General features: G+C 39.2%; 1 protein-coding gene across 1 annotated transcript; it reads left to right on the forward strand.

Annotated features, from left to right (window-relative positions):
• Nucleotides 1–228: 228 nt before the first annotated feature.
• LOC104459255 (solute carrier organic anion transporter family member 1B3-like) lies at nucleotides 229–13,251 on the forward strand (the record flags this gene model as incomplete). The annotated part of the gene is made up of 9 exons (XM_010086294.1): nucleotides 229–386; nucleotides 4,407–4,561; nucleotides 6,847–6,988; nucleotides 7,077–7,209; nucleotides 9,352–9,467; nucleotides 10,277–10,423; nucleotides 10,539–10,637; nucleotides 11,984–12,220; nucleotides 13,087–13,251. Coding segments are annotated over exons 2-9 (1,171 nt in total), but the record flags the coding sequence as incomplete, so codon positions are not given.
• Between the last annotated feature and the right edge of the window lie 215 nt (nucleotides 13,252–13,466).

Here is a 13,466-nt window from a genome sequence, read left to right on the forward strand (position 1 = left end):
TACCAAAATATGTTTTACATATCAGTAACCAGGAATACTCCCAAAGTTGGGACACCCCATTTTTAAATGCCAGGAAGGTATGAACTATTATAATCTTGACAAGGTCAGGAAAAAAAGGGGTTTCACAGGAGTGTACAGAAGGAACACACTTATGTTTTCTACCTAAAGAATTTTTGACCACTGGGGATAAGCATGTGTTTTGGGACCTTTAACAGAGGGCAGAACTGGGAGGAGATAAGATTATAACTCTCTAAACCATAGTTTGTGTTAGAAGTTAATGATTTTTCTACCAAGTACCAGCTCAGATTTGCTTAAGGAGAGAATACTCTGACTTTTGAGCACTTGTCTGGTAGTGTAACTGCTGTTGTTGTGGATACGGAACCTAGGTAGGAACCTCTTGAATATTTGTTTTGTTTGTCTTAACCTTAAAATGTTGCCATTTACTGTTTGCAGCAAATGAACGTTGCCTGTATAGTACTAGTTGCATTTCCTGTGTCCAGAACACCAGTAACATTCCTGTTGTAAATGTTAATGTTCTAATGATGGCATCGTACATTTGTATGTGTGTCTCTGAACAGTAAGCATCATATGCCATGAGCAATGCAAGCAGCATTTAGACCTGCACAGTACTGTGATATTCATTTTTCATATTGCATTAATTTAAAAGTTCTTACTATGATTCATTAATGTATTTAAAAATCAATAAGACAATTGAATTAGCACTGCAATTACTGTAAATCAATACAGTTCCATAAGCTATTGGGTGAAATCCGGCTCTTGATTTGTGGTATAGTAGTCTATTGGATGGTATCATGGCCCCCGGGAGTACAACTGCAGTGAGAAACAGCCCAAGGACTTACAGTGTCTGTGTTGGATTCTGAAAATTCCTCAAACACCATTGTATTTTCCTTTCAGAAGAATATACAAAATCTGTAGCAAACTATTGTCTTGACCTTTGTAAACTGATTATTGGTTATTAATACTAAGATGCTTAAATTGGTGCTCTTATTCAATATGATTTGCATATAATTATGGGGTAGAAAACCAAGCTTGAATTTTTTTAATGTTCTTTAAGGAATAGACCTACCTAACAGGCACAGAGTTAGGCCATGATCTAAGGTCATACACCTTGAAGCACTGAAGAAGTCTGTAGCTGTCCTTTCCAAGGCTGGTTGCTGTACCCTGGAATGGGCTTGCAAGGTGCTGCATGCTTCCCATAATGCTGTGGAAGCTCTCAGCTCCCACCAACACAAATGATCCACACTAATTATTAGTTAAGACCCTTGATCTTCCCCCATCCAAAGTGTTTCTCAGAAGAGACTGTAATTGAGCACAAGACCAAACAAGTGTAACTAGCAGTTTTACAAATGCAAAAGTGAACTGGAAAACTGTTTGCTTTCATTCTCGTGGCATGGCTTGGGGGGTTTTGTGGTTTTTTTTTCTTATGCTTGCTTTTGGGAAGAGGATTGTTTTCTTCCCTCAGAAAAGAAGTCAGAGTGTTTTTTGTTTAGGTTGAGTGACTACCAAAACAATGGCAATATGTTGTTTCACTGATCTCGTCCTTCTGCAATTGCGTCTACCTCAGGTCATTACTACAGCAGAATGGTTTGTGCAGGCAAAACTTAAGAGTTTTAGAGAAGCCATATAACCGAATGAACACATTTGGTGCAGAAATCTTCATACTCTTCCTTTGTTTGTAACCAATTCCTTGGTTTATTAAACATGGGAAAAAAACACTAGTGAAATAAATCTAAAATGGCAACTTCATCAATACTTGAAACTGTCAGGCTCAACAACTAATGTTGACATTTGTTGTGAATTAAACTTTTAACCTTTTTCCTAATCTTCTTGTGGCACGGCATTTCCCCAGCCCTGATCTCTTCTGTCGCCAGCAGATTTCCATGTAGGTCAGGGTCAACTGAGGATGGGAGGAAATGGTGCCAGCAGCTCCAACTGCTGATCCTTGCACATAGCTCGCTCTAACATTACTCCAGCACAGGTTGCATCATCTTTTCCTGTCTTTCCTCCCATCCCACCCTTTCCCATCAAAAGTATCACCATCTTCAGCAGCACCTTTGCAAAGTAATGATAAGATGTGTCATTCACCACTGACGGGAGCTGGTCATACCTGTTCTTGCCCAAGTCCTTCCCCTGGATCATGGGAGGAGCCCAGTATTAGCAGTGCTGAGCCAACCAACTACCTACCTTCTAGCTGCCTTCACACATTTCTGTGTGCATCAAGAAGGTTTTGTCCTTCAAAAGATGAATTTTACTTTATTTTTCTTCTCTTTTTTTTTAATCCTTTGTCTTGCCTGTTATGCTAACCTCTACCTCTGAATGCCTTTTTCACTATTCACCTCTAACTGCTTAACCTGCTCTTTGTTACTTACTGCTCGCGCTTTCAATCTGGCTGTCCTCCCTTCTTCTGCCTTCAAAGTCTTTCTCTGAAAAATATACTGGGGTAGCCTGCTAATATCTAAACGTCTTCAGTTACATGTATGCCTTTCTCTTTTCCCTACTTTGCTTCTCATTTCTATCTTCATGTTTCTCTGCCTTCACTCCTTCTCTCCTTACATTCAGATTCTAAGTCATGTTGTACCTTCTGAAAAAAGACACTTCTGTGAACTGCAATGACATGACACTCCAGCATCTTACTGTAGCCCTTAATGCATCATAATAATGAGGAGAAGATAATATCTTCGTATTACACAGGGACAGATAAATTTCAGAGGACCAGATACTCAAAAGTATTTGTGTACTAACTTTTCCTGAGCACTAAGAATCTCATTTTCACAACCATTTCTGTTGGTAGCTATGCAGACTTGAGGAAGTCCTTTCATCCAGATATGGGTTCTGACCCAGACTTCCAGCACAGCCACAGAAGCAGTGGTATTCACATGAGAGAAGAGTGTGGGAAACGGGTATGAGCAGTAGGAAAGGAAAGGAGTTGTTCATGCCAGCAGTGCTGTCTAAGGACATGCTCACGAAATTAAGCCCAAGAAACTCTGAAGTTGTTTAAATCTCTGCTTGTGTATTTGTGTTAAGTATTCTTAGGTATGAACCCTCTTCCATCTGAGAGAAGAAAAATGTTCTTCACCATTGTACATTAGAGCAATGTGGCCTGTAGCAGAGCAATTTGCAATTACAGATGGACTTTTTCCAGCATTGGAAAAGTTCATCCAGCTTTTTTCAGCTCCATTCAAGCATGGAAAATCTCTCTTTGTATTATTTTTCCCTCTCTCTCTCTCTCTCTCTTTTTCACCCTTTTCTCAAATGAGGAGACTACTGTGAAAGATGAAATAAATCAGTTCCTGTGAGCTATGATTTCTGAGTTCTGTCTTGAGGTCACTAGTTTCAATACTCCTATCATCTCCCTTGTGTGTCAAGATCTGCAGATCTGAAGAGCGTTTGTTTCAAGTGACCCATTTTTTCCGAGGGGCTCTGCAGTGGCATCTGGATCTTCCTTCAGAAATCTGTACTCTTTGTAGTTGGAATTGCACAAATGGGCAAGTGTTTTCATTCTTTAAATAAACTTTGCAAATAGATACATAGACTTCCCTTACGGCTTTTCACTGAAGTATTCTTTTTAATTGCTTACTTACGTCTCAGAAATAGAGTTTTTAAAAGCTGAGAAAAGAAGTGGTGAAGTATTATACTATTCATTGCAATAAAACCAAATTCAACTTAATAATAAAGCAGTGCTTTCAACAAATATGTTATGTCAAAGAAGGGGAAAGGTTTGTCGTCTGTGGCTACAGAGCGTGCTCTTCTCAGGGCAACGGGAGCAGTTCTGCTGAACTGCTGAGATGCAGATGATTTCATGCATCAGGGGATATAGACAACACTGCTAACAGGAGCAGATTAGGGATACTCTGTATACTATTGAAAGAAGAAAAAACATAGAATCTCCTTATAGGAGGTCAGGTAGCTAAAATAATCAAGTCTTTTGTCATTAAGAATTGTTTCCAACAGGCCTGTGTGAAGGAATAAGTTGAATGGCATGTTACTACAGAGCTCTTACCAAAATTATGATTGAGTCCTAAACCATGTGACCTGCAAATTCAGAGCTTCACTAGGACTCCCTGTGCTTCAGCACTGTTGCTTTGTTGACCCTTGTCCTTGTAGTTTATTTTTGGGCAGAGACTTTGTCTCTTACTCTTTTATGGAAATTAGAGTAAAGACCATTTCACTTGAAAAGAAAGATGTCAAAACAAGATACTTCAGAATTTAAACAAATATACATTTTGAAAGAGCCAAGTCATTGAGCCAAATCCTTTCCAATGAAAAGATTCAGTTTCAACATCTTAGCTTTTTCCTGTAACTACTGTTTCATCAGAAAGGGCCTCAATCAACTCTATTTTGGCATATTTGCTTCTGTATTTATTGTTGTTTTCTCTTGGGTTCAGATCACTCAGTAAAGAAATCAACCATGACAGTGGAAACTGAATCCAGCAATGTGGACGACTCAAATCAGGAAGAAGAACCTGCCCAGCTTTTGGATGATGAAGCAAACAAAAACCTACCAGTCAAAGAGAAGACTTCCTGTTGCACTGGCTTGAAGGTTTGGTGCCTTATCAATATCACCACAAATTACTGTTGTCATGTATTAAGAACTGTTGTTCAAGATATGACATGACAGATTACTTCTTTCCTGTTCCCCCTATCTTTTCTGGAACTGGATGCAAACTGGAGGTACAGAGAAGGGTTGAATCTTGTCTTTGTCCTAAAGAAAATTAAAATTCCCAATTTAATATATTTGCTCTCAAGTTACTATAGGCAGAGCCCCTTTTAGAGAGAGATAGCACCCTCCAGTGGGAGACTTGAAGCATCCTGACATAGGTGGCTCTGGTATACTGTTGTCTGAGTGTTGCTATCACCACCCATTCTTGTAGGGCCAAAACGGAGTGAAGTAAGCTGTATTCCAGGACTTTTTTCTAATCCAGGACTCTAGGTCAAACAGTCCGCTGATTTCCACAAGCATCCAAGCTTTTAGGAGTGCACAAGAGGAACTGATGGAACAAAGCAAGTAAACTAATAAGAATTTTGCTTTCATGTTAAAGTCTTAGTATTTATTGCTTCTGTCTAGCTGCAAATACTACAAGGGCAAGATTTCTTTTGACAGTGCTGTGTTTGGTTTTATGTTTTGACTGCTTCTTCAGCCAGCTTCATCTCAGGTTAAATTCCATCGGTTCATTGACATTGCAATCAGGGATACATTTCTCTCTATAAAAAGATATGTAAAATAAAAGATTAATGGGAAGAAAAGGTAATTGCAAGCTTCTCAAACATCAAAAATAGTTTGTCTCAAGTATCAGGCAAAGGTTGTTATATTTTTTATTTTATATGACTCACATTTGCCACTCGTATACACCTGCAAAAATAGAATCTGATCTCTCTGGGAGACTCAGAGGACTAACTTTGCCATCATGTACGCAGGCAATGCTGCATGACTGTGGATCTATGTCTAACTTTATGGCAATTAGAGTTTAACAGACACAATACCTTGGATGTAATAAAAGACAAACTGTTATTCTCCCTCATCTTCCTACTAAATGTTTTGTGGTTTACCTGGGGGTTGCCTTTTCAAACCCAAAATACCCAAGTCATTTTTGTTTCTGTTTTCATGCTTATCAGCAGTTTGTAATTTCAGCTAAAACCCCTGAGAGCACGGCTGGCATAAGTCAAGAAAGGTGGTTCTCACAGGCTTCTTGGCAATCGAGCTCAGGAAATATAAAACATGTCAGGACAAAGGCCACACTTGTGAAATTTTTCTCTTTGTTATTAGACAAAAAGAGAATAAAAATGCCTATTTTCAAGCTTTTACTTCCAGAGTTGGCTTCATTCCTTAGAGTAAATAGTATTGCAAAGTCTGTATCTATATTTACTTTTACCCAGTGGGCAATAAGTCTATTTGGTTTTTAGACTATGTTGAAACAGTTGGATAATATTTAAACAATCTTAGTTTACCTTTTTATCAAATACCTCTTTATTTGCAAAAGCCACAAAGTGTGTTGGTGGAAACAGGTATAGAATTGTAAAGAATATTAAGCTTTTCCTTATGAGATATGTGGTATCCAGGCAAAATAGCCATGATCCACGTATTTCAAAATATATCATCTGAGACAGAGATGAACTCAATCAGTCTGTAGCACCTTCCACATACTGGGACATCATGATAAATTGCACAAAACCTTTATTTTGATGCCATGGCTATCTATATGTTTGAGTTAGAACCAGCTGTGAACTAGCCTAAAATATGTGACATGGCCCAAGCAGAAGGTAGTTTGGGTTAACATTAGTTTTAGGTTGTACTAGTATTAGTAAATCTATCCTGATTAGGTATCTTACCTCTGGCAAAATTTACATTTCTGCAACATCTAGAAATCCCACTACTGGGCCTCAGCATTTTGATAAATTTAACCTCAGGATGTCAGTAATGTAGGTAGTCCCCAGTGAGTTCTTTGCCAGATTTAAGTTCTACAATCCATAGGACTTCTGTTTTGGAAAACCTCTGGTCAGTGATGCAGGGAAGATCAGGTTTCTGGTCATTAAGATGGCTGTTGAAAACCTGAACCCTAAAGCAAGCAGCTGCTCTCAGTGCAACACCTCACACCAGCCCTCTCTGTAAGGGAAAACCAGAGCATGAGCAGACACTGCTGAGAGACCACCCTGGCGCTCCGTAGCATTAGGGTACGTGAAAATTCACACACAAGGCTGTCACTGCAATTTGAGTAATAAATGCATACCATGATGATGATTGTTCCGCACAGTTTTAAAGTTATTTAATCCCTCTGTGACCAGTTTCCCTGCCTCTGCCTCCCATTTTCTGTCTCAATCTTTCCTCAGGCATTTCTCGCTGCTTTATCACTCAGCTACTTGAGTAAAGCGTTGTCTGGTACCATTATGAAAAGCTCCATCACTCAGATTGAACGAAGGTTTGACTTGCCATCATCTACTGTTGGTTTCATCGATGGGAGCTTTGAGATGGGTAATTGATGTGCTGTAACATGCAGAAAACTGTTCAGAGAAATACAAGACACGGCATCTAGCACTAATATTGGTTCTTTGCCTTCCAGGTAACTTGCTGGTGATTGCATTTGTAAGCTACTTTGGAGCTAAACTTCATAGGCCCAGAGTAATAGCTATTGGATGCTTTACTATGGCTTTGGGAAGTTTTTTAACAGCAATGCCTCATTTCTTCATGGGATAGTAAGTACTAATCAAGATTAATTTAGATGACCTAACATTGGAATTAGATACTGCTTTCTGGTTTTTGAATGAAACTTGGTGCATAGATGTCTTAGATTTCCAAAGGCCTATAGAGCCTCACCTCAAAGTGCAATGAATCACGCTTGACACACACATCACTGTTCATTATATCGGGCTGGAAAAATATGGCTTCTCTGAAGTAAAAGTTCAATTTCTCAAAAAAATAGGAAAATCACAATGCTTTAATTTTCAGTCAGACTTGTTCAGAAAAGATGCAAAGGATGAAACGATTTAACAAAATCTACAAAATCATTAGAATTTATTTTTTTCAGGAGAAAATACTTACCTATGAAAATGTTATGAAATCTCAAGTTTCAAAGAAAGTATATTGTTCATTGAAAAATCTTCAACCATGCCACTATTGGTCTAATGAAATATGTACCCTTCCTGAAGGTCTAACTAATGTAAGAACAGCTTATTGGGAAAATTGGTGTTAACTTAAGAACATGGTACCGTTGGTTGCTAATCAGGATGTCAGGATCATGTAGGCAGGAAAGTCAAACCATTATGAAGCACAGTAAAACTATGAAAGATGTAGATTCCACCTATCTGACTTCCAGAATAAGTTGAAACTAGTGCTGGTTTAAACAGGACCTCAAATTTCTGAGCTGGTAACTTCATACTGAGTGACATCTCTACCTGAAATATGACTTTATTTGCAGTAACAGGTAATTCTTGTGTAAAAGCAGGGATTATAGTTTACTCGTTGAAGAAACCAGCCTACAAATGTGCTCATTAGAAGAAGTCCTGCTCCTTGAAAGAGGAAAACAGAGCCTTTTTTGCTCTGGCATATTTTTCTCTCCTGTGGCAAACAGCTGCTCCTCACACAAAGCAGCCTCTCAGCTTCATTCGGAGCCTGCAGATGGATCAGTGCTGGTAGAACTGGTATCAGGGTTTTCCCTGTTCCAAATGTACATGGCTGGTTAAACTGATTTTCCGTGGCTGGCTAAGCTAATTTTTATTCACCTTCTCCAGGGTCAGAGAATTAGTGCATGTTGCTTATATGTGATAAGGTTTCTAGCCATAGCTTTGATACAGTGACAGCATACAATAAGGCATATTTCTGTTACTCTCTTAAAAGTATAAGAATAATTTTAGGCACACTGTTGTAAAAAGAAAACCAAAGAATACTGTTTGTTGTGATGGTGGATCTTGCACTAGCATCAGACTTGTATTTCCCACTGCTTAAGCCAAACCATGTATCTTGCTCATCTGCACTGGGAAACTCACAGTTTCTCATGTACCTGTGCCTGAATTTTTAGGAGGACACTGTTCTGCACTGTATCTTCTGAGGAATGGTCTTTGCTTTAACCTGAAAAATAAGCCTGCCTGGTCTAACAGAGCCAGCCCTGTTCCTAGAAGCAGAATGTGTGCTTTATTGTGTTGTTTCCTTAAGCTAATTGTACTTTGCACCTTGGCAGGGCTTGTATCCAGGAAAAGGATCATGCTCAAGCAGCCAAACAGCTTCCAGCACCTGAACTGCTTGGCTGCCGCCCCGCAGCATTGCTCTGCTCCCTGTGAATACAGCTAAAGAGTATCTTAGCCATTAACTTTATTCACTTTCAGCTACACAGCAGCTCCTGCTAAAGCCGATGACAATTATCAGGCAAACAGATGCCTCCTGAGGATGACTTCTCCTTTCCTCACTCCTCTCCTCCCCAGCAGCCCCAAAATACATATCTATGAGTAGAAGGAGGACTCACACTCAAGACATTCTTCTTTTTCTCCTTAACTGTGGGATAAGCATAGGGAGCTCACTTGGACCTGACCCTACATTTTGGTACTGACAGTTCAATCCTACCTGAATTACTTTCAAAAGCCCTTTAGAATTTTACAGCTTAAAATGTTACGTCTTCTAGGCAAATGATTCTATCTTTTATTTGTTCTTCATTTCAGTGTTTTGGTTTTCCAAACTGTGCTTAAATAATCTTCTTTTTTTATTCCTTCAATAGCACTTTGTATTGATATTTAAACAAAGATACCTTTCTCCTCAGGGAATGAGCAGTCAAGTGGTTCCTGCCCTACTATGCTAGCATTCCCCTAGTGAACACTGCTTCTAAACCTACTATTGTGTGTTTTCAGTTATAAGTATGAGTCAGCATCACGAACAGTTTCATCAGCCAACTTAACTTCAAGCATAAATCCCTGTTCCCAACATCAAGATGTGAACAAAACCTTGGTGGAAGTCTCCCTGTCAGGTAAGGAGCTGTAAGTGCAAGTACAAATAGAGGAGGTAGTTTTATCCTTATTTGCAAGTGGATAAACCATTTCCCTATGCAAAATGCTCAGCTAGATTTCTAACTTCAGCTTCTACCTGTCTGGGACTTAAATGCACTTTGTGCATCTCATTTGGAGAAGAAACATCCAACAATCACAGATTTTAAGGAACCAGATCCCCAGTTTCCTATGTTCACACTTCCAAATTACAATAAAATCACCCTGACACTGAAGGGGATGCTGAGACTGTGTTTGAAGGGATTCACTTACCCAGGACCTGGAGTTGGGGAGGTGGAAGAGATACCATGACAGGGCATGAAACTGCACGGAGTTAATTGGAAATAAATGGAGATTTCTATGATCTTGCTTACAATATGGAATACAGTTGTTTTACATGTTGCTTTGCATGGGACATCAGTAGAGAAAGGACCAAGCTGTGACCCAGAAACCATCTCAAAGTGCTCACATTAAAGATATATGTTACGGGTCAGGTAATATATTTATGACAATATCAACCTGTCATTTTCTTTTTACAAGGGTGTTTTTTCTGATGGGTGATACTTACCCGTATTTTTAGAAATCAAATACAATGGAGCTGGAGGAAAGTATTATTAAAAGATTATTAAAAGGTATCGTGAGGTTGACAGCCTTTCATTAATCTTCCATAAGGAGAATGCTGTTAATAGCTTAAATACTAAACTACAATCATTTCGTGTGCTGACTTTCCTTTGATTTGTCACTGTTTCCCATTCAATTATTCTGTCACAAAGACGTAAACTCTCACCTGCAGGGTGTGAGAAGGAACCATCATCACATATGTGGATATATATCTTACTGGGAAACATGTTACGTGGAATTGGTGAGACACCAATAACACCTTTGGGCATCTCTTACCTTGATGATTTTGCTAAAGAAGAGGATGTTCCTGTGTATGTAGGTAATCTCAGCATGAAGTAAACTGGGAGATTCGCAGCATAAGAGATCAATCACCCTCTGTGGAAGAAAACATTCAGCCATTAAAATATACTGTATCTGCTTCATTATATTTTCAGCATGTTTGCACACAATAGCCATGTTGGGCCCAATGTTTGGTTTCCTGTTGGGATCTTTATGTGCAAAACTGTACGTGGATGTTGGATTTGTGGATTTAGGTAAGAAAAACAGAGGAAAAGTGAAAGTAAACTAATGCTTGTTCATAACAAGTTGCACACAGTTGCATACATTTTTATATTAATATATGTTTAATTTATATTGATTTCATTAATTTTACTGTGTACTTTATTACAATTCTACTAAATTACTGGAAGCTTCTCTGGTACAGGGAGAATTAGACAGGAAACATATTTTAGAATTGTGTTTTAGGATTAGAGGATTAAAATACATATTTTATTTTAAAAGTTAGTACCAAGAACTCTCACAGACCCAACATCTTTTACTGAACTGGGATCTTAGTGAAAGGATTCTACTGGCATAGCAATTTCACAGTTTTGATGGATTACCCATCCTTTCAGCTGAGCATTTTACATAACTTACAATTCATGCAAGATTTGCAGTACATTATACTCTTTTTGGCAGCCCTTGCTTTTCCAGATGAAAAGAAAACAGATGTCTGTATTTACATCTGCAAAATGCCAGAGGGGACAGAGCAACCCCTGTAAGTGATGGCTGTGATCTTTCATCCTGTTGCCTTTCACTGGAAGAGGCAGGAGCCATCTCTGAGGTGGTGTTGTGTGGCCAGCCCACCTCCCCACTGGACCAGCCTGATGCAGAGTCAGGCAGTATGGACTCATGACATCTTTTTCAGTAAAAGGCCAAGTGTAGTGGCAGCAGTGGGTGATTCTGTTTTACTAGCAGGACAGAGAAGTTTTCAGATCTTCAGGATCCTGTAGTTAGATGGATGAACTATTTTATCTTTGCCCTTTGTTCCGCCAATGTTTGATTTTACTTAAGCATAAGGAAAGTGAGCCAATTCTGGTCATGCAGTGAAAAATCTTACAGTGTCGGTCCACCACCAAACATGCCAGCATGTAACAACCATAAAAATACAACCAGCTATTCTCATCTTCCTTGCAATACAAAGTTCAAAGTGATGGCTAATCTTGCCGATGCCACAAAGAATGCCCGTATGCTTAACAGCAACCTACACAATTCAGGCTAACAGAAGATGGTTTCAGTAGACATCTATCATCAGCCCTAAAAGGATCTCATGCTTGGGACCTGTCTGCCCCCCATTTTGGTTTCCCATGTGTTGGATAGGGACCTTGGTGTTGCCATGTATGCCACAAAACAACAATCAGCATAAGAAAGACAGATGAAATGTAACACCATTCAGGGTACGATTCCTGATGCCTTCACTGCATGAACGGTGTCTCATTAGATGATTATTGTTACCACTAGAAAGTCAGACATTGTAAAATGTAGCTATTTTAGCAGGTAAAGGGTGGGAAGTTTCAACTTCTTCAATTAGGTAACTTGTATCTGTTTCTCTCAATTCTAGGAAGCATCACTATCACCCCACAAGATTCCCGCTGGGTGGGTGCGTGGTGGCTTGGTTTTTTAATAGCTGGAGTAGCCAGTTTCCTAGCTGCTATTCCATTTTGCTTCCTGCCAAAGAGACTGAAAAAGCCAGATAACGACAAAACTTCGGACGGTCTCTTGGAAAAGACAGATGCCACAAGGACAAAACTTACTCCCGCAGAACCTAAGCCAAGGAAGGGGCCAGTGATACTGAAAGGCAAGTGTTTTGCATGTTATATAAATGTGAAAAGCAATAGGCACAACGTACAACAGGAATGTAACAGTTCTGCAAAATATTTTGCTTCTCCTGCACTTCAGTCTAAACCAGTTAGCTATCCCCAGGAAAGGAGAGGTCCACTAAAGATTATACAAAGTCAAAGAGCTTGTTCAAGGCTGTGAGGTTCTGCATGCATCACCTGCAATGCATCACCTGAGTAGCACCTACCTCTAATATTTTTTTCTATAAGAAATCTGAACAGTGGAAAAATTGTTTCTTTATCAGGACCTAAAGAAAATATTAGAAGGCTCTTTTTTGCATTGTGGAAAGCCAGATTATTCATTTGATCTTCACATAGCTCATGGAGACTCTGAAGCACATTGCTACCTGAGGAAAACAGAGCAGGCTTGAATATCAACTCTGTTTGTGTAGTCTTTAGGCTAAGAAAGGGGTGGGAAGGTTGTGGGAAGAGGCTTTGCGTCATTAGTCAAATTCTTGTGCCTTTGTTCAGATCCCAGTGGAAGACATTGGGCATCTCCAGAAAGGCAGCTGTCACTTAATATTCATGTAAACTGAAAAAAGTCTTTGCTGTGTGGAGCCCTTTGGTCTTCATGTGCAGATCTCACTACAGCACCCAGACCTTAACCTGTACTTCTGTCTTCTTTTAGGATTCTCTTCTTGTATGTCAGACTCTGGTGCTTTTCAAGAACCTAATTTTGCTTTCAGATACTCGCATGCAAAAGAAAATCAATACGACTTGCACTTGGAGAGCTGAGAGAAGGATTTCGCCCTACGTTTTGTAGATTGCTCACCAGTAACTATGCCATGCATCTTTCAAAACCAACTCATATATCCCTTTCTTTCAGATTTCTATACCTCCCTGAAAAAAGTACTGAGTAATCGAATGTACATTACATTTTTGTGTTGCTCACTGTTACAGTTCAGTAGCTTTATTGGTTTCATGACCTACAAACCAAAGTACTTGGAACAGCAGTATGGACAATCTGTATCTAAATCTAACTTTTTAATAGGTGAGTTACACCGTGCAATGGCTGTTTACACTATAAGCAGTGCATGGGGATAAGTTCTGGCATGCTTTTTCTAGAACTGAACTCCTTGCAGAACAGGCTGATGTAAATGGTGGTCTCTCCTGAACCTGAATTACACAAAGGAAGCATGCAAGCTACAGTTTTGGTGCCTATGCGACCAGAATAAATTATTACATTATATTATGTTATGTTATATT

The sequence above is a fragment of the Pterocles gutturalis genome, unplaced genomic scaffold, assembly GCF_000699245.1.
Source record: "Pterocles gutturalis isolate BGI_N339 unplaced genomic scaffold, ASM69924v1 C12368239, whole genome shotgun sequence".
In the NCBI taxonomy this organism is placed as follows: domain Eukaryota; kingdom Metazoa; phylum Chordata; class Aves; order Pterocliformes; family Pteroclidae; genus Pterocles; species Pterocles gutturalis.